The 22,556-nt window shown below is 34.1% G+C and overlaps 1 protein-coding gene and 1 non-coding gene across 2 annotated transcripts in view; both read left to right on the top strand.

Moving 5' to 3' along the window:
- The window catches only part of Trappc11 (trafficking protein particle complex subunit 11), a 45,162-nt gene extending 27,375 nt beyond the window's left edge, over positions 1 to 17,787 (top strand). The window contains exons 22-30 of the mRNA XM_027927022.2: positions 23 to 144; positions 684 to 803; positions 1,413 to 1,478; positions 1,778 to 1,934; positions 4,550 to 4,658; positions 9,947 to 10,038; positions 11,452 to 11,585; positions 13,459 to 13,626; positions 16,867 to 17,787. Coding sequence (XP_027782823.1) covers positions 23 to 144; positions 684 to 803; positions 1,413 to 1,478; positions 1,778 to 1,934; positions 4,550 to 4,658; positions 9,947 to 10,038; positions 11,452 to 11,585; positions 13,459 to 13,626; positions 16,867 to 16,911 — 1,013 coding nt within the window. The 3' untranslated portion in view covers positions 16,912 to 17,787. The remainder of the gene's footprint in view (positions 1 to 22; positions 145 to 683; positions 804 to 1,412; positions 1,479 to 1,777; positions 1,935 to 4,549; positions 4,659 to 9,946; positions 10,039 to 11,451; positions 11,586 to 13,458; positions 13,627 to 16,866) is intronic.
- LOC114085923 (U6 spliceosomal RNA) lies at positions 10,906 to 11,008 on the top strand. The gene has a single exon (XR_003581570.1). It is a non-coding gene; the product is annotated as a U6 spliceosomal RNA (small nuclear RNA).
- Positions 17,788 to 22,556: the final 4,769 nt, after the last annotated feature.

Genomic DNA, 22,556 nt, shown 5'->3' with positions numbered 1-22,556 from the left:
CCCAATATATTAACACTCTTAGGACAGGATGCGAACTTAACTCAGAAAACTCATGTGACTCTTCATGGAACAGAACTATGCGATGACTCCTACCCGGCTTTACTCACTGACATTCCTATTGGAGACTTACATCCAGGAGAACAGGTGAATTTGGCCTGTGGGGATTGGAGGGAAATCAACTGGTTTGTGACTTTAAATATGTAGCAAGTTTTAGATAGCTCTGGGTTGTTTTAACAACATATCCTAGTACTAAAAAAGTGATTTAATTAATGAACATTTTACATATTTAAATATCTAGAGTATCTTTGGCAGTTTTTATACAAGAGATTTTAGAACAGATGGTCCTAATATGGAGAATTAGTTGTATAAAATAAGTGTTGTCTGTAACTTAGTGCATTAGCACATCAACTTCTGTTTCCAAACCAAATACAAAAATTTATTGGGAAATTGAGGGCAATTTAAAGAGAGAGAGAGTGGTAATGATCCTACTTTTATACCTTGGCAGTATACTAAAGGTTCTCCATGGTGGGAACTTGAATTAGTTAGATTAGTTATACTGTAACAACCTATAAAGAGAAAGAATTTGGCCAGTTGGTCTAGTAAACTCTGAAAGTTGGAACTATTATCCTAGAATATATCAGGAGAAAGTCTCTGTAATATTAAATTATAACACTTCGTTACAGCTGGAAAAAACATTGTATGTTCGCTGTGGAACAGTGGGATCAAGAATGTTTCTTGTGTATGTTTCTTACCTGATCGATACAACTGTTGAAGAAAAGGAAATTGTTTGCAAGTGCCACAAGGTATTTCTTTTTCATAACTTTGTGGAGCACCATACATGGAACCAATCCTCTCTTATATTATTTTAGTTAATATCTTCTATGTGACAGCCTCATCTTAAAGTGGCAATCATAATAACACCTTTTTCCTTGAATGATTGCATAAACATGGATAGTGATTATAAGTGTCTGTTGCATTGCTTCTTGTTGCTATATTTATTATTATTATTATTTTAGTCATTTTGAATCAAGGCGAGGTAAAGAATATGCACAAGAGGAAGACCCAGATTCTAGGCTTGGCACCACTAGCCTTAGGCAAGTCACTATATCTTTCTTAATAGCTGGTTCTATAAAATCCTGCTTCACTGGATCTAGAGATAAAATCATATAGAAGAAAGTACTTTGCAGAGTGAATTATCCATAGACAACTTACTAAAAATAGTTCTCAGGTTTCTTTATGTATATTTTTTAAAAATTCATCTAAGAAAAAGAACCTTGCTTCTTAAAGTTTAGCTTGGGATTATTTATTGATCAATTAAAAATTGTGTTTTGTATGCCTTCTATTTTAAAATTTTTATTTATATAAAATATGTTAGAAAAGCCACTGAATGTTCCCTTTGAATTTTCTTGCAGGATGAAACCGTAACAATAGAAACAGTCTTTCCATTTGATGTTGCAGTTAAATTTGTTTCCACGAAGGTATATTCCTGTGATACATACTGGAAATCATTTGGGTTATAGAAATTGGGCTGGGGATTTGGCTCAAGCGGTAATGCGCTTGCCTGGCATGCGCGGGGCGCTGGGTTTGATCCTTAGCACCACATGAAATAGAATAAAGATGTTGTATCTGCCAAAAACTGAAAAATAAATATTAAAAAAATTCTCTCTCTCTCCTCTCTCTCTCTCTCTCTCTCTTTAAAAAAAGAAAAGAAATTGATGGGAAGAAATAAAATGATTAGTATAATTGCTTACAGACCTTTTATCTTTGTTTTTGACAGTTTGAGCACCTGGAAAGGATCTATGCTGACATCCCTTTTCTGTTAATGACGGACCTTTTAAGTGCCTCCCCGTGGGCCCTCACTATTGTATCCAGTGAACTACAGCTTGCTCCTTCTATGACTGCAGTGGATCAGCTGGAGTCCCAAGTGGACAAAGGTGAAACTTCAGATTATTCCCATTTAAATGGCAGAGAGTTGTGTGTGTGTAGGCCTGTATGTCCGTGTGTGTGTGTGTGTGTGTGTGTGTGTGTGTTTGAGCAAGCTAGCAATGTAAGAGTTAGTTTTTTTTTGCTAAATGAGGGAACTTGAAGCTTAACACTTAGAATTAAGGTAGTATTAGTATCATTTACCTTTTGCTTGAATATTCCTTATTTTAAAAGATCAAATTTTTATCTGAGGAAGTTAAATTCTGAAAAACATACTTAAAAGTAAAATAGAAATTCTTTTGGTATTTGAATTTTTTAAATGTTGTTTTTTCTTATTAATTTTTAATTGTTTATTGTTTCGTGTAATTTTAAATGGGACAAGATGTTTAGGAAAGTAGAACATAAATTTCCTAAATCACCCAACTAAAACTTCATAGAACAGATTCAAATCTAGGATGACACCTCTGGTTTAGCGTACCTTAGGCTTTTTTGCTTCTTGAGCTATTTGAGGTAATAAAATTAATTTGAATATTAAACTAAGCAAAATTGTACTCAGCTGTTTTACAAGGATAAATATTATTAGAAAAAAAGTCATGATATATTCATAAAGTCAAATATAGAGTTGTCTATTTGGTAATTCAGTCACTGAACACTAACTGCTTACAGGATTCAGTCATTTGAAATGCAGATTAAAATTAAAAATTAGATGAACAGTTATCAGATTTCCCACACACACACATAAACACAGAAACATACATAAACGCATACCTGTGCATTTGACCTGTAAATACATTTCATCTTTAAATAAATAATCTACAAATGTTTATTGAGTGCTTCACTGTAAGACTCCAGGCCAGGTTCTTAAGACATCAGAAAGATTAGACAGTCTCCATATTTACCATTTCTGTTTAGAAAACTCATCAGAAAGGAGGTACTAATTTCCCTTGGAGTGATAAAATAACTAGATTTTTGTCAAGATCTTGGCATCAAATCTTTATGTGATGACAATAGATAGAGGTCAAACATGTCTCTAGACCTCTCTATTTAAATACTAAAAATAATTTCCATGTTCTCTAATGTAATTATCATTAAAAACATTTTGCTTTTAGAGTGCCTTTATTGTCAGCATCATTTAATGTGTATTTTTAAATGGTTTGAACCTCCTCTGATTTAGGATCCTGTTGCTGCTATAACAAATGACCATGAAATTAATGGTTCAAAATAACACAAAACTATTGTCTTAAAATTCTGGAGGTTGGAAATCCTAAAAACAAGGGGTTGGTTTCAGTGAATTCTTTCTTAAGGCTCTTGAGAAGAATGTGATTCTTGGTCGTTTCCAGCTCCTCTGGGCCACTTGCATTCCTTGGCTCATGGCTCTTTCCTTTGTCTTCAAAACCAATAGTGTTAGCACTTCTGTGTCACAAATTGCCATATGTTCATTCTTAATAAATTTTGTGATCATTTTGGTTAACTTAGAATTTATGGAGGGTTTTGGTAGAGCTTAGGTTTTTAAAAAAGCTATTTCCAGAGATTTGAATTGATGCATTTTCAAATTTACTAAACTACAATATCATTTGTTAGTCCTTAAAATTACTTTAAAGAACTTAATTGAAGTAAAAATTAACCCAGTTTTTTCCTTTTCACTATGGATTGTTATTTATCTATAGTCAGATCTTCATTAATCTATCACAGCCTTCTTCATTAAAAAATTACAAAAATGCTGGGCATGGTGGTACATTATTATAGCTTGGGAGGCTGAGGCAGAAGGATAGCAAGTTCAAACATGGTCTCAGCAACTTAGCAAGGCCCTAAGCAACTTAGTGAGAATGTGTCTCAAAATAAAAAATGAAATGGGCTGGGGATGTGGCTACGTTGTTGAGCACCCCTGGGTTCAATTCCTAGCACCAAAAAAGAAAAAATAGTCATAAAACAATAACAACCTAATGTTTGGGAGTGTTGTTATTATTTCAGAGTTTTACTCACAAATGTCCTAAAATTGACATCAGAAAGGCAACATTGCCTGGTTGTATTGAAGGGAGTGATATTGAAGGGAGTGATATTGCAGGCTGTGAAGTGCTAAAAGGTTGAGAAGACTTGGTTTAGATGAGCACTAAAGGAATTTACTATAAAATTAACAAAAGGAAACAAACAGGTGATTGGTCATACTAGAACATAATGAAGTAATATGTGATACATTTCCATTTGAGTGGTACTGATAATGAATATTCACTCAGAAAAAAACCCAGAATTTTTTAGATTCACATTTTGTGTACTTTAAGGGTGACTTATGTTTTCTCTACTCTAAAATTTTTTTTTAAGACATGAAATGATTTGGAAAAAGAATAATAATCACTGTGGTGATCATTCTACCTCCAAGCTCCTCCTGTTCATTAGTTTTGGTATGACACACAGATTTCTCACTGGTTTTTATCATAATGAAATATTAGTACATTAGCACAAACACTGGACCTTGTGGTCTTGAAAAAGTCATTTGATGTCTGTGGACGCTACTATCTAAGTCTCTATAAATATTATTTAATTCATAATGTAAACCTTTTTTATATTGCTTAAATATGAAACTCTCATAGATGAAACCACTGTGTAAGATTATAGAGTTGTCTTATAGTTGTCTTACAGACTGGAGAGAGTGCTAGTGAATGCTTTTGTCTTCGATGCCCATCTGTTGGAAATGAAGGTGGAGTAGCAACTGGACATTATATTATCTCCTGGAAGAGGTAAATATAATATCTACTCTATTTCTTCTTCGTGTCTTTGTTAGTCTAATACTTTATTTGTGATTGTCATTTATCATTCTGAAAAGCAGAATAGTAATCATATGAATATAATCAGTCATGTGCTAAAAACACAGACTAAAACAGAAAATTAAACTTTAATTTGTGTTTGCCATAGTTTTGTGCTATATAAAATTTCATTGTATCTTAATGAAATTTCAGCCATACTAAATCTGAAGATAGGATTATGAGAACACATAAGGTGGAAACTATCTTCTTTGATAGTCAATATAATTGTCTATATAGAAAAACCCAAGGGAATTAAAAGAGTTTGGGCAATGTTCTGAATATAATATCAATATACAAATATCAATTATATTTCTATATGTCAAAAATAAGCCTTTAGGCAATGTACTTTAAAGATAGAGGGAGTGGGGATATAGCTCAGTGGTAGGGTGCCTGCCTAGCATGTATGAGGCCCTGGGCCTAATCCCAATCTCCCCCCCACCCTGAAAAAAAATAAATAAGAGTAAAACAAAAATATTGTTTTCATGATAACCACGATTCTAATATATGTAGGATTATACTTAATAGAAGATTTGCCTTGCCTTTATGGAGATAACTTAAAAGCAACAGAGGAAAAACCTAAGTAGATGGGAGAGATACACAGTGATCTTGTGTAAGATTTAGTCTCTTTAAGTTTTTCTATAGATTCAGTACAGGTCTTTAATATTTCAACAGATATTTTTGTGTAACTGGACACTTGATTCTAAAATTCATATGAGCTGGATGTGGTGGCATACACCTGTAATATCAGGGACCTGGGGACCTAGGGCAGGAGGATTGCAAGTCAGCCTTGACAACTTAATGGGACTTTATCTCAATATAAAAAATAAAAAGGACTGGGGTTGTAGCTCAGTGGTGGAGTGCCCTTGGGTTTAATCCTCAGTACTGAAAATAAAAATTATATGGAAAGGAAAAAAGTCAGAAATAATCAAAATACTCCAGAAAAAAGAACTAGGCAGTGGTTCTTGCCCTTCTAGATTCCAAGACTTATTATAAAACTATAATTGTCAGCACTCTTGGCTCAGGAACGTGTAAATTAGCCAATAGATTGGAAGAGAGAGTCTAGAAATAGACTTGTAGATCCATACCTGTATGGAACTGATATTTTACAGAGAGAACATTGCAGATCAATTGAGAAAGGATGAACTGTTTTATCACTGGTGGTGAATAATCAGCTATTCATTTGGGAAAAATTTGGAATTAAACTGTATACTAAATATAAAAATTCATTCTAGGTATATTAAAGATCTTATTGTAAATGATAAAACTTTATTACTTTGAACAGAAAGCATAAGAGAATTGCTTTATGACATGGATTAGGTCTTAAAGATCTCTAAAATTGATTAATTAATTTGATTGATTAAAATTAAATTTTCAGAGAAGACATTCGGCATTTTTTTTTTTTTTTAGGGATTGGCTAACTTCACTTAGCATAATCTGCTCTAATGCCATCCATTTGCCTGCAAATGCCATGATATTGTTATTTTTTAGTGCTGAGTAATATTCCATAGTATATAAATGCCACATTTTTTTAATCCATTTATCTATTGAAGGGCATCTAGGTTGGTTCCACAATCTAGCTATTGTGAATTGTGCTGCTATAAACATTGATGTGGCTGTGTCCCTGTAGTATGCTCTTTTTAGGTCTTTTGGGTATAGTCCAAGAAGGGGAATAGCTGGGTCAAATGGTGTGGTTCCATTCCCAGCTTTCCAAGGAATCTCCATACTGCTTTCCAAATTGGCTGCACCAATTTGCAGTCCCACCAGCAATGTATGAGTGTACCTTTTTCCCCACATCCTCGAAAGCACTTATTGTTGTTTGACTTCATAATGGCTGCCATTCTTATTGGAGTGAGATGGTATCTTAGAGTAGTTTTAATTTGCATTTCTCTGATTGCTAGAGATGGTGAGCATTTTTTCATGTATTTGTTGATTGATTGTATATCCTCTTCTGAGAAGTTTCTGTTCAAGTTCTTGGCCCATTTGTTGATTGGGTTATTTGGTTTTTTGTTGTTTAACTTTTTGAGTTCTTTGTATACTCTAGAGATTAGAGCTCTATAGATGTTTGAGGGGTAAAAATTTGTTCCCAGGATGTAGGCTCCCTATTCACCTCACATATTATTTCTCTTGCTGAGAAAAAACTTTTTAGTTTGAATTCGTCCCATTTGTTGATTCTTGGTTTTAACTCTTGTGCTATAGGTGTCTCAAAATGAGATAGGGAGGAAGAGCATGAGAAGAAGACTACCACTAAATAGGGAAGAGAGGTGGGAGGGAAAAAGAGGGAGAAGGGGAGTTGCACGGAAGATGGAAGGAGAACCTCATTGTTATACAGAATACATATATGATGTTGTGATGAGAAAAAGAAAATAAAAAGTGTGTCACATTAGATTGGATAGAGAGAAAGGATGGGAGAGGAGGGGAGGAGTAGGGGGGATAGGAAGGGCAGCAGAATAGAATAGACAATATGATTGATGTATTTACATTCCATGTATGTATTATATGTCAAAATACATTCTGCTGTCATGTATGACTAAAAGAATAAAAATAAATGGTATGGTAAAAAAAAAAATTTAAATTTTCATTTCTCTAAAAATACCATGAGTGAATAGACAAAGTACAAACTGGGAAAACATGTTTGCAACAAGTTTAACTGACAAGGATTAGAGTTCATATCAAGAACTTCCATAAGTCATATTAAAAAAAGATAGGTAATCTGTCAGGAAGGTGAACAAAATACTTGAGGAGGCAGTTTAAGTAGAGGAAACCACATAGCCAATAAACATACATATGGAGAGAAGCTCAACCTTCCTAGTAATTGGGGAATGACAAATTCAAAGCATGCTTTTGAGATTCATATCCCACTAGCTTGAAAAAAAGGAAAAGGGTTAACAATACCAAGTTTACTAAAGATGTGGAATATACTAGAACAATAGATTTAGAAATCTAATAGGCACTGCTAGATCAAGTTGAAGATATCTGTAATGATGCAGACATAGGAAAGATCTGTACCCAGAGGACATATGGAGAAGAATGTTCATAGCAGCACTGATTATAATAGTTAAAAAGTTTGAAAAACTAAATGCTCATCAACAGGGAAGTGGACAAATTGGGGTACATTTTTGCAGTAAAATACTACTTACAAGTGAAAGTGAATGAACCAGAGGTGCACCTGTCAATATCATAATGTAAAATGAACGTAGCAAGCTGCAGATGAGAATATGAACAAATTGTATTTATATAACATTGAAAAGCATGAAACATACTACGTGTTTCTTAGGACTTTGTGTATAATTGGAAAGAGTATAAAGAAATACATGGGAATGATGGATACCAAAATGCCAAATTTAGGATAGTGGTTTTTTGCTTTTGTTTTGTTTTCTTTGGTACTGGGGACTGAACCCAGGGCCTCACAAATGCTGAGTTACGTCCCAGCCCTAAATTCAGAATAGTGATTTTCTCTAGAGGGAAAGATGGACAAGTAGGAAGAACCATGTAGGTAGGCTCAATTGTATCATTTTATTCTTTCTTAGTCTGGGAGACAGCTAAATGATATTTCATGTGTTATTCTCTTAGTATGCCTTAATTATTTTCATATTTTTAAAAATGTAATATAATTTATTATTTAAATCATTTTAAAGGGAATATTTTATACAATTCAGAATAATGAGTAGGAAGATATGAATGGTATGGCGATCACAAAAAGATTATTATGAGTTACCAAAATTCACTGAGAAGAAATTTTTACCCCTAAAAACTCAGTGTTATGAAGAAAATTTAAAAAGTAACCTTCAAGCCTTCAAAAATACATTTATTAGATGTGATCCCATGGTTTTATTATTTATTATTCTCATGTTACAAGTTAGCAGAGAACAAGAAATTCTCCAATGGTTCTTCTCATGAAGAGCTGTGATACCAAAGCCTGACAAAGGCAGAAGATATAAAGAAAACTATAGGCTAGTAGTTGTCAAGCTCTGTGGTGTCAGGAAACTTTTACACTTTGAAAAATCATTGAGAATTCTAAAGAACTTTTATTTATGTATTATATGTGTCAGTATTTACCATATTAAAACTGAAAGCTGAACTTTTTAAAAATAAGAATGGAAAAATGTGGTTTTACTAAGAAATAAAAAACAAATCCAACTTGTCTTTTCTTCTAATTCTGAATTTATCATATTAATATTTAATTTACATGTTGATAGGAATTAAAACATCATTTTAGAAGTACTGTTTAAGCAAGGCATGGTGGCACATGACTGTGACTATAATCCCAGCAGCTTTGGAGGCTAAGGCAGGAAGATTGCAAGTTGAAGGCCAGCCTCAGCAATTTAGTGAGGCCCTAAGCAACTTAGTGAGACCTTGTCTTGAAATAAAAAATAAAAAGGGTTGAGATTGTGGCTCAGTTGTTAAGCACCACTGGGTTCAATCCCCAGTACCAAAAACAAAACAAATGAAGCACTGCTTAATTATTTTGTCATGCTACCATCATACCATAGATATATTTATTATTGACGAAGGATTAGATGCTTTACGTCTTGCTTTTTGCTGTGTAGTAGTGTAGTATGAACTGCTCCATCTCTAAATAACTCTTCATATTTCTTTGGCATTCACATAGCTGCCAGCCACCCCTGTAGTTTATCATTTTTAACCATAACATGGGGGAAATATTGAACATTTTTATAATGTTACTTTATACATATATACTTTATACATAAGTACTCCTGTGTAAATGTTAGAACACCATTTTTTTGACTGGTAGTAAAATACGTTTTAATTTTTCAGTTTCCACTATGTACTTTTAGTGAGTTATAACAGTGCCCTTTAAGTGGACTGAGGCCCATCAGTGAACTATCCATCCTTAATGAAATAAGGAGTTGGTGTCATAATGTAAATCACCATTCTACTTCCTGCATTGAGAAAGTCCTACTCCCAAAATCACTGAATCAAATGATGTGCTTCATGATTGCCAATCTGATACAACTCCTGGGTTGTCTTCTATTAGCAGCAGCAGCAGCCATGGATTATATCCTTTATTCATCAGAAATATCCAAAATAAAATGAGATTCTGAAAGCTCTTACTTTACAAAACTGCTTCCATTAGTCAAGTTTTGGGAATGGATAAATATATTTCCTTTGATACTAGTTGGTGAATACACATGTTCCCTGCATTTGATTTATTAACATCCTACATAAAATGTGAGTTTAAAAGATGGCCTTTTCTGCCGTAGGACTTCAGCCATGGAGAACATCCCTGTCATCAGTACAGTCATCACGCTGCCACATGTGATTGTAGAAAATATCCCTCTCCATGTGAATGCAGGTAGCAGGAATTCAAATTTTGCTTGATAAAAAGGATTCAGTAATAATATATATTTTTAGCTTCTAAGGTTTTTAAACTTTGTATTATGAAAAGTTTCTGATGTTTATAAGTGGATTATGGCCAATCTTATTTCATTTCTGCCCTGCATGCTCTTCTCATCCCTATTATTTTGGAAAAAAAAGAAAAAGAAAAACCCTTGATGTCATTTCTTATGCAAATATTTTAGTTTACCTCTTTAAAAGTAATGGCTATTTTCCTCAACATAATCATAATACCATTATTATGACTTTAAAAATCAGGAATAAATTCTGATTATATGAATATTCCAGTGTTGAAATGTTCTTAATTAACCTTGAATGTTTTCTAGTTTAAGTTTAGTGTACTTCAAATTATGAATAAGTTTCATCCTATCCATCTCAGTCTTTAGGTATGCTGACTCCCTCTTTCCTGCGCTACTCCACCCTGCCACTGTTAACCCCTCCATTACCTCTCTTCCAGTGCTGCTTTCTCCACTACCACCATGCTCTTTCACTTTCTCTCCCTCTTCCTTGCTACTTTTTTGTCAAAGAAACCATATCATTTATTCTTTTCTCCATAGCCTGGATTTTGCTGCTTGCATGGTACCATTTTTAATATTTCTCTCTCCCTATAAATTGATCGTTCATAGGCTTGGTCAGACTCAGACTCAAGTTTTGGCAAGACTGTGTCATAGTTAATGGTTTGTGCTCTATCGGGAGGCAAGTGGTATCTGTCTAGTATGCCTTTCTTCTTTATTGGAATACATTTATCAAGTGAAACTTCCCTTTATCAACTACCTGATTACCCTGATTGATGTCTATAATAACTTTGAAAAAACATCATATAGTATTGCTTCAACAGCACAGACAGTAATATTGGGATGATACCGAGAAAATTAGCATGGCCTCTGTGCAAGGATAACATACAATTTCAGAAAGCATTTCATATTTTTGTATCCCAGATAAAATAAAATGGCAGAACTATAAAACACACTCAATTCTCTATGTGTGTGTGTGTATGTGTGTGTACACAGATGAATGGAAGTTTGCTTAATACTTTCACTAAAACAGAACTTTTGCTTATTCTGGTTGAGGAATCATGGGAATGATTTTTGGGAAATCATTTGTAGATTTTTTTAAATTAGTCATAAATTGTAATTGAGTTCCTGATGGCCAAAATCTTTCTAAGTTGATCATTTTTAGAAGACTCATTCTTAGCCTATTTCATCCTATAGCTATTATCCAGTCAAGGAATTTTCTTCCCTTGCATGAACACAGTAATATCATTCATTTAAATAATACTGTGTCTTCAGGATGAGATTCATTTACAAAAGAACTCATTAATGATGAGCCCTCTTTTTTTTAACCAAGAGAAACATGTCATCTTTCTTTATAGATTTGCCATCATTTGGACGTGTCAGAGAATCTTTACCCGTCAAGTATCACCTGCAAAATAAGACTAATTTAGTTCAAGATGTGGAAATTTCTGTGGAGCCCAGTGATGCCTTCATGTTCTCAGGTCTCAAACAGGTATAGATCATCTTTCATGGTATTGCTTATGTAGGCATAAAAGTATGGTCAGGAAATGGAGAACTGGACATTTAATTTTTTAAAAAAATATTTATTTTTTAGTTATAGGTGGACACAGTGTCTTTGTTTTATGGGTGCTGAGGATCGAACTCAGTGCCCCACGCATGCAAGGCAAGTGCTCTACCACTGAGCTACAACCCCAACCCCTGGACATTTAATTTTTATAAATGAACCAATTTAGACTGACCGTGGCTCCTATTGTTTTGACAGTAGTGACTTTTTAAGCACTATTAAAGATTAAGTTTAACTTCTTACAAAGTTATGTTACCTTTTTACATCATTAAGATCAAGATCTTACTTCTTAGGAACAAAAATTCACGGATCCTTGGAATATATTATGTTAGAATTTCTGAAAAATTTAAATCTCTTACTTATGAGTGTGTGTGTGTGTGTGTGTGTGTGTGGTGTGTGTGTGTGTGTGTGTGTGTGTTAAAAAGAGAGAGAGAAAGAAACTTAAATTGATGCCTAGAAGCATGACTATATTAAAAGCCGGCTTATCTTAACTATCAGTGAATTTTTGTAGAAATTTTGATCTTGCATAGAATTTACTTACCTTTAGTATGTGTAGATACAATTTTGTATCTATACTTAGAAATAAATTATTTAAGTTATTTGATTTGTTTAGGCAAGTCATTGGGAAAAGTTTATTAGGTTTTAAAATGACACTTAGGCAAAATTATGCTCCAGTGAAAATGCTATCCTTCGCTGTCTGAGGGAAAACACAGATACTCCTCAGGTGTCATTTAATACTTTTTATTAATAAGGGCATAATTGGAAGGACAAACATGTTTTAACACCTAGAAGCATCTGCCCTAACTAATCAGCTTTGCTCAGCCTATTCTGGGTGCTATGTTTGTTGTCCAGTGAGAAATAGATTTATGTATGAAATATGATATGTATCCATGTACTATTTTAAATTTTTGACATGTAATACTAAATATACCAGCTATATTACTTTGGAATACCTATGCATATATTATCCCTGACATATAGATGTACTCATTTCTCATTTACAAATGAATAAACTTTTCTTGATTATCCTGGTATTTTGATTTTCCAGGTATTTACTTATAAGTGGTTAGGAAATATGAAGATAACAATAAGTTTGTATTTTTTTCTAAAGTATTGTTAAAGTTTTTCAAACACTGTTTTTTCCCCTGAAATTATTTATTTTAATAAATTATTTATTTTAATACATTTTAAATGGTAAAATCCCTTAAGAAAATCCGAGAAGTAGCTATTTATGTTATGTTAACATAGTATTTACAAATAGACACTTTCTAACAAATTATTCTACAACAAAATCTATATGATCCAAGACATAAAATAGTAACCTACTACTATTCTTATTCTTGAGCAGGTATTCAAACACTGTTTTTTCCCCTGGAATTATTTACTTTAATACAATGGTAAAATCCCTTAAAGAAAATCCGAGAAGTAGCTATTTATGTTATGTTAACGTAGTATTTACAAATAGACACTTTCTAACTTTATTCTATAACAAAATCTATATGATCTAAGACATAAAATAGTAACCTACTACTATTCTTATTCTTGAGCAGGTATAAGTTACCTTTAAATCTTAGTAGGAACTGAGAAGTCATGCACATGATTTCCTATCCACCTTGTTCTAACTGCATATTAATTCATCCTATATTTGGGAATCTATCTGGAAGATAGAATAGAAGAGGGAGTAAATGTTTTACCCAGAAGGATTTAAGTGTTCAACTTTTGTAAATAATCGAAGAGTAACAATGTAAATATATTGCAAGTATGTGTTCTTGATTATTTTTTTGTAACTTTTTGTGATTAGATTCGATTACGTATTCTACCTGGAACTGAACAGGAAATGTTATATAATTTCTACCCTCTAATGGCCGGATATCAGCAACTGCCATCTCTCAACATCAACTTGCTTAGATTTCCTAATTTCACAAATCAGCTGCTCAGGCGTTTTATACCTACCAGTATTTTTGTAAAGGTAAGGCTTATAAATTTTCTATCTTTTATATTCACTCTTAAAAGCAGACAAAAAGACATTTTTCATGTAACTTCACTGAATCTTTTGAGACTAGCAGTGACAATTTTGACTTTTATTACATGAATTTGGCAACATTGCTATTTATTTTTGTAAAAAGTTATTATTTTTAGAGAATCTGATTTCAAAGGTTTTTATATCATTAGATGATTTATCTTTATGGTATCCTTGAACATGCTTTTAAAGTTGTAGTTCATAACTAGTTTTAAATCAAATGATTAACTTTCTAAATATTCCTAAGCTTACCTGATTCTAAGTCTTTAATATTGTATTGGAGTCTCTTCTGAAAATCATCATCTGTCAGAAACTATACCCTGGTTTAATATTTTGATTTTTAAAAATTAACACAATTTCCAGGCTCCTGCAACAAAAGAATACTCAGGATGGTCATAGCGTGGGAGAGTGAATTGGGCAGGACAGGTGTTTATTTAGCTCAGCATCCCATCTCTGATTAAGTTGTTCCCAGATACCTAAATTAGATTCCCAGATGCATCTGAGGAAATCTCTGTATCTCCATTTGTACGAATATATATGAATCTTGTGTGTCTTTTAAATTTATACCACTATTGGAATGATGAGTTACATTGCTCATTACTTCCTTTTTAGTCTCTCTTGTTCAAGTTTTATGTCTGTTTAAGTTTTGTTAATGTGTACTGCATACTTTCCCTTGCTTCTGTCTTTCCACACTTACACAATGTTTTTGTATCTATAAAAAAACTGATTTTATTAGTCCTTCCAATCTCCTATCCACACTATACTTTTCAATAGTAAAAGAAAAATCTCAGTTTCAGATCTCCTTGTGTTTAAACAGTAGTGGTTCAAACATTCTCTCCTGATCACATTCTGAAGACACTTCCATTGCCATTGCTCACTTTCACATCTAGTATCTTTCTAAAGGAGAAAAATCTTATTACTAGATAGGGAAGTGTTATGGGAATGAATTGTCTCTGAAAGGCCTTTTAGTTGTTTGACTTTTTGAACTTTGCTGTTTCTAAACTCAGAAGTAGTAGTGTAATGACTGTGGAAATATGTGTCAGTACACAGACTTGATCATATTCTAGCTGTACAGAAATGATTTGTTTGAGGTGCTAGAGTCATTCATACTGATAAGTAGAGATTTTGGTTCCATCAATTAATCTGTGTTTCTTTCTCTATAGTGCCCAGTGCACCCAAACCTAATCCAAATTAATGCTAGTTCAGTCTTTTGGTTTTCTCTCATGATGAACCTCTTCTAGCTAGTGTTTAAATTCATTTTTAGAAGTTTCCAGAAAATAACATTTCTAAGTTTTAACATAACAAACATGCCCCTGTTTTCCTTCCTTCTTTCTTTCTTGTGGTACTAGATATTGAATCCATAGTCTCAAGCACTCTACAACTAACTACCTCTCCCCAGTTCCTTTGGGTTTTTGTTGTTGTTGTTGTTGTTTTTACTTTGAGACAAGGTCTAGATAAATTCCTAGGCTGGCCTTGAACTTGGTTTCCTCCTGTCTCAGCCTCCCAAGTAGCTGGGATTTTAGGAGTGTACCACCACACCCACCAAACATCCCCTTTTCTAATTGCTGTGATCTCTTTAAATATAAGTAATACATTCTAGTAACTTTACTGCTGCTGCAAGTGTAGACTTGAATCCTCAGAGCCAACTCCTTTATCAGTTGGGGAAACTTAAAATTTTTTTGCCATTCCACAATGTATGTGTATTTCAAAACATTTTGTACACCATAAATATCTATAATTTTTGTTAATTAAAACATATTTTTGACCTGTCACACTAGAGTCAGTGACTGAGGATTACCCTTTCTCACTTATTAAATAATCAGTAACTAAAATTTTACATCCCACACTTTCATGTAACTTTAGAGCTGTTCTGTGCAATATAGTAGCCTCTAGCCACTGTTGAAATTTAAATAAAATTAGTTGAAAGTAAGTTAAATTTTAAAATGATTTGGTTGCATTAGCCACACTTCAGTGTTCAATAGCTAAATGTGATTAGTGACTACCTTATTGGCTAGTGGTCTTTAGAGCAAGCTGGGATCATTATCTTTCTTCCTTTAAAAAATTCAGTTTCTGATTGCAAAATATTCTCATCTTTAGTCCCATAGCTACATTTGGCAAGGATTTAATCAGGTGAAGTAGTATTTTGTCTTTAAAACTGAGCATCCTTCATCAAGACCAAAAAATTAAGTGAAGAATAAGACTTAAGGACCTATTCTTTTACTCATTCCATTCCTGCCTTGAGTGTTGAAGACCTATACTTACATGTACTCGTGTATGTACACACACAGACATGTACGTACATGTACACACAAAGAAGTATACACATACGTTTACTGCCTCAGGGAATCTCTCGGTAATCATTCTGTTTGTGAAGTTGTGATATTATTGTCTTTCATTTTTTGATCACTGTCTCTCAGAGTTTCTCCTATAAAGTCTACTACTTATAAATGATAAAATTATTCACAAGATTTATTTTAGGTACTAGATTTTACAACTTCAAATTTTACAACTTCAGTTATATTGATCCTAGCATCATGAAACAAAACAAAAAGTTATGTTATCTTTTATTAATTCTTAGTCTTGACTTTTCTGGTGTAATGTTTTTAAATTTTGTTCAATCAGCAGCCTTAGAGAAAAGGAAATTTTTGGTTTTAATCTGCGTCTTCTGTCTTTGTATTTTATATTGTTAGGTTACTCTAGAGTTCATTGCAAATTGCTTTTGTTTCTCAAAGAGGAGATTTGAAGATCTTGAATCCCCAAAAGAAATTTGTCTATCATCTTAGATTCTTGGCTGACTTTTAAAGCTTGAGACATAGGAGGGCCCTGAGCAAGAGAGAAAATAAAACTTTATCAATTTGACCAGGAATGGTAACTAGGTTCTGTTTCATGGAGCTGTTAGATCACAAGGCTGAAAGAGAAGGACTGACTGAAGTAGACCCAGCAGGTCAAAATACTTGGTCAGCTGGTGATGTTGCCATTGGTGACAGAGGGGCAGCACCTGGCTATGCAGTTGCCACCTTAGGCTCAAGTGAAGAAAGATGTGGGGATAAAAGAAGAGCAACAATTTTTACTTATGCACATTTATTCTGTCTTTGAAAAACGGTTCTTAGAATTTCAAAATCCTTTTAATCGTTAGTTTCTGTTGTCATTATTACTTTGTAATTCCGTTTTGTGTATCCCACTTTAAAGCCACAGGGTCGACTCATGGATGATACTTCTATTGCTGCTGCGTGATGCTCAAGGCCAGCCCTTGGCTGTTCTTACACAGAGGAGTCAGGCAGAGTGTTTCGTTGTAACCTGTAGCTTTGATCAGTTAATCTGTTCTATTTTTTAACGGATGGTATACCAACTATTCAGAGGAACTCATGTTCAAAATATTAGGAAAATCATCCTCTTATAGTTTCACTAATAAATGTTTGAAATCTGTCAGTGTGATATGAAAGGATGTCAGACCCTTGATATGGTTGAAAATCATTTTATGAATGGTGAGTTTTTCCAAAATAAGTGATTTTCCTGGACAGTATCAGAGGAAAATTAAGCATCTCAAATATGACCATCCCCAGAGAGAAAAATGCACCAATATCTGCATCAGTAAAAGGTCTCAATCTCTTATGAGCCTCAGGGTTGGCCACATTGGAGATCGTCCCTCTTCATAATTCCAAGGTGTGCGCAGAACATACACACAGTGGCACACACAGTTATAGAAAAGCTCCAGAAAGTTTTAATCAAAGCAATGTAAAAACATCAAAATATTTTCACTTGCCATGAAAAAGTGTCAGATAGGTTCAGTCTGCAACCAAAATGTGGATCACTTACAAAGCTGGTTCATATTTCTGAAGGACCTGAACTGCCAAGGATATGATAAAAAAATAATTTCCTAACCCGAAAGTTTTTGAGAATGATGCAAAGTTTGAATAAGAGGTCTCAATTATGTTATGCAGTTCCAAAACTCTAGACAATTGTTGTAAATAAAAATCATAGGGAAAAAATTTCTTTGTTAAAATATCTCAATAATTTAGAACTGATTTCTTGCAAAATGTTGCTATTTAAAAAGTGGAAGCATTGTAAAAAGAAAATAGTGATGTAAATAAATATCTTCTCTTTCAAATATATTTGTATGTATCTTTTATTTTGAATTTGTTTCACTTGACTGTTCGTGAGGTATAATGGAGAACATAGGACTGGGAAATGGTATCTGTAGCCTAGAACTGGCTCTGCTAACCTTCACTGCAACTTGGACAGTGGGATAGGCTTTGTTGTGAGGGTACATATAGAAGCCAGGAGAGGTACTCCTGGAGTCCACTGGAATGGAATCCACCTTTGTTCTTGCTGGCAGGTGACCTGTTCATGTTACTCAGCCTCTGTCTCAGCTTTCTCATGTATAGGATGTAAATGATAATAGACCTGTCTCAGACTTGGTATAAGGATGCTATAGATTACTATATATGGGAAGAGTTGGGACATTCACCCAAAGCACACACTCAGCCAGTGTCATTTATATCATTACTTTTGATGGAAAGTGAAGAGGATATCCATGCATCACCTGGAGAGGTCCACATTATCAGAATTTGTTAAGCATTTTACATAATGAAGTACATATATAGTATACACATGTATGCATAGAAGTGTGTGTGTGTATGTAAATATATAAAACTGTAAACAAAAGTTTCATGAATAAATACTTCCATCTTTATCTTTTATATTTTATATAGTGTTTTGTTTAAAAATAATTTTTATTATAACTTGCTAAATTGATTTCATAACCTACTAATGGGATATAACCTGCAGTTTGAAAAATCCCAGACAAAGATTTTTAAGGTCTGTTTGAATGCTCATGTGGTTTGGTATATACATAATGTCTCATGTTAACATCACATTGTCAAACATAAAGTATTGAATTTATACCCTTGAGTCACTGATGTATATTTTTAAATTAACATTGATGTCAGTATGACTTGTTTAACTATGTCTGCTACTATAAATATCCAAAATAAACAAATGCATTTTTTTATACCTTTATTTTATTTATTTTTATGTGGTGCTCTAAGGATCGAACCCAGGGCCTCGCATGTGCTAGAGGAGTGCTTTACCGCTAAGCCACAACCCCAGCCCTCTAATGTTTTTTTCTTGATTTGAGAGTTGGTGTGGTGATAAGAGTAATAATTCTACTGTGAATATATTTTATTTACCTGTTTTGAATCTGAAAATTTTTAATTCAGGAATATATGAAATCATCATCTGCCTTGAATTTAAAAAGCCAGAACTGATGGACTGGGGATATGGCTCAGTGGTAGAGCTCTTACCTGCTATGCTTGAAGCTTTTGATTTGATCATCAGCACTGCAGAAGATAAATAAATAAGAGTAAAAAATAAATTTTAAAAAGAACTTACCATTAAAAAAAAAACAAAAAAGATTAGAACTGTCATATCTGTGCAGGAGCTGTTGTTCACTGTGGTATGCGTCAAGAAGGATCTCAGACTTTCTCTACCTCTGTCCCTTCAGCTACAATCATCTGTCTGTCCCTTGTGAGAATATCTACCTGCTATCATTCTACTATGTTACTGTTTGGGTCTCAGCATTACTCTCTACCAACATATATACCATTCAGTGATGCATGTTTGTTGGTTTGGGTTTTGAGTTTCTTTCTTTCTTTCCTTTCTTTTTTTCTTTCGTTCTTTTTTTTTTTTTTTTGGTATTGAGAATTGAGGTGCTTTACCACTGAGCCATATCCCAGCTCTTTTTTGAGACAGGGAGGGTCTCATTAAGTTGCTTAGGGCTTTGCTAAGTTTATGAGGCTGGTCTGGAACTTGTAGTCTTTCTGCCTCAGCTTCTGGAGACACTGAGATTACAAGCATGTGTCATTGGGCCTTGCTAGATGTACAGATTTTTAAATAAGGTATGATTGCAGCAGAAAGTATATATAGAAGTTTGACTCCTGTATAGAAGGAGGCCTCAGCCTCCCAAGTCACTGAGTTGTATATTTAATGGTAGGATGAATAAATAGTAGTCATTATAATTTTCAAGAATTACAGTTACATCCTTGAATTCTAGGAATTAAGGGGTTTTAAGGAGAATGACTATTTCATTAAGGAGAAAGGACTTTTCATCTTTAACATCACTTTTAGGAAAAATTATTTTTATTTTAAATCAGTTACTTCTTTCATGGCCCATGTTTTCTCCACTCAGATTATAAAATCTTCCAATTGATACTCTAATGATAGTGTTAAGAATTCTGAACTGTAATTTCCACATTGGCATTGCCATGGGAGGAGAGGGAGTGTTTTTAAGGTAAAAAGCAGAAAATGGAAAAGCTAAGCTCTCGGTTTTAAAGGGGAAGCCCATTGTGTTCCAGCAAAGACTGTTTTGGAGCTCCCCCTGGGCCTCAATCCAGAAAAGGCACCCAAAGTGTTCTGACTCCTGGTTTATGAATTACTTAGCAATGAGTTGTATATTTAATGGTAGAATAAATAATAGTCATTGTAATTTTTAAGAATTATGGTCATAGGCACCATTAGCGACTAAAAATTGTCTAATTAATATATGATACCAAATAGAAATGTACATTTTGTCTTGTCCCCCAATTCACACCACATGAATTCAATCTGCAGAGCTAAATCCTCTCCAACTGAAGCATTATAAATGACTGCTAAGTAAAAAACATTGACCCTATGCATTAAGATAGATAAGAAAACAAATTCATACTTTATTTTTCAAATACTCTGAAATAACTTTTTTTTAACTTATACATAAGTAGATTCAAGCATTCGTTTGAAACATTTCTGAAGAGAGATACTCATATTACCATTTGGTAAGTTCCATAGCTATCTTGTCCTTGCTATTAGAAAACTGCCATTATCAGACACATCTACTAAAGAGCTCCATGACATTCACTAAATGAGTGTAAAATCCCACATTTTAGTAAAAAAGAAAAGAAACATATAGTTTACTTATATTTAGTTTCCTCCCAAGGAATTTTGTGAGAAACTTTCCCTTCCACTCAATTTACTTATGTCTGAGAATAAAAGCAAGTGATCACAAGGCCTTATTGTTTCTGCTTTCTGAAGCATGTTACACCAGAGGGGGAAGTAGAACTGAAGTCAAAACTGCCAAGAAAGCGTGCATTTCAGGGTATATGTACCATGCAAATTATACCCCAAGCAATTTTTTTAATTCTCTTTTCTCCCCAGTCATAGAAAGAATGCAAAACTCAAAGCATCTTTGAAGTTGCTCTTTCATTTAGAGAACACACCCTTCCTTACCACAAGGTATCAGCATGCATGGAAAATGGAAATTTTTGTTAGGTTGGTCAGGATTTCTAAACTATATATCTTTCCTAAATGATAATTGCTAACATTTTTTGATTAGTACAATGTGCCATACAAGTATGCTTTTATCCTGCTTGGAAAAGTCCAACATGATGGAGGTATTCTATTATGCCAATTTTAAAGATACAGAAACTGAGGCACAAAGAGGTGAAGTAACTTGCCTGGTGTTCTGACTATTGCTACAAAACACATATTCCAATGCTTAATGGCTTTTAAAAAAAAATGGTTTCAGTTGGCCAGGCATTGGGGAAGGACTCAACTGAGCTGTTCAGGCTTGGAGTCACTCATGGAATTGTAGTCAGACAATAGCTGGAGTTAGAATAGTGGGTATAGTGAGAAACCAGCACGAACTGGAGCAGCTTGGGGCTGTTCAGGCATCTCTTTGAGTCTTAGGGTGTTTTTCCACATGATGGTTGGACTTCCTCACAGGATGGCAGTCTCAGGGTAGTAGAAATGCTATGTGGCAGTGAGAATAGAATCAGCAAGAAAAAAAGGTGTATTGCCTTTTTGACCTTGCACACTTTTGCATAATGTCGTTTCCTCTGTGGGGTCACAAGTCCACCAGAAGGGACATAAACTATGAACTCCCTCATCCTAGAGGTGTGGGACAGGAGATTTTATTGTATCCTTCTAGAAGAGACAACCTGCCATACCCAATGACATAGCAAGGGATTCAAGAGTTGGGCCTCTAACGAAGGTGTGCTGCCTGCACAGCTGGTGTTCCTAGCCACCATTCTACACGCCACCAGTCTAATGTTGCCAGTGCTCAATAAATAAATGAGTCTTTGGCTAAATATGTATGATGCCTACATATGCATATGCACATATGCACATGATTTGGTTTTAAGTCTATGGCAGTGAATCTATTGCTCTTCGTTATCCATTGATTCCAAGTGTTCATCATGGTCTTACTTTGGGCCAGTTGTGCTAGTTGTTCAAGCCATAAAGGGATCCCTATTCTGAAGACCAGAGTGCAGTAGAAAACCCAGAAACCAAATTCCAACACAATGTAATAAATGTAGTAGAAGTAGGTGCAAGACTGGTGAAATGATGGAATATCTGGGATTTCTTTAAAATACCCCAGAAAACAAAACCAAAAACTAGGTGGGGGTGGGAGTCGGGGAATGGATGAAATAAGATTTGGGAAATGTTGATTATTGTTAAATATGGGTGAAGCATACCTGGGGGCTTATTTCACTCTTCACTCTCCTTTTAGATACGTTTGAACATTTCTGTTGCAAAAATAATAAGAGATAATACAAAGTAGAAAGGAAGCCCTGGGGAGGTGAGTCACTTCATAGAGTATGAGTGAGGAAGGAACAGGGAGGTAGCACTTCTCTGAGGAGTGACAAAGGCAAGTTTTTATGTTCATAATAAAATTATTCTGTCTTTGTTGTATGCATTTCCATTATCCATGAACAGGTAATATTATGTGAACTGAATTGTGGAGAACATATAAAAGTTTGTAAAATAAACAAAGCAAGAAGAACTTTCCAGGTGATGATGAAGGAGAATGCTGGCATCTGCCCCTGCCTGCACCATGACATGCCAAC

Source organism: Marmota flaviventris, chromosome 3 (genome assembly GCF_047511675.1).
Source record: "Marmota flaviventris isolate mMarFla1 chromosome 3, mMarFla1.hap1, whole genome shotgun sequence".
In the NCBI taxonomy this organism is placed as follows: Eukaryota; Metazoa; Chordata; class Mammalia; order Rodentia; family Sciuridae; genus Marmota; species Marmota flaviventris.
This window is presented reverse-complemented; position numbering and strand designations above follow the sequence as displayed.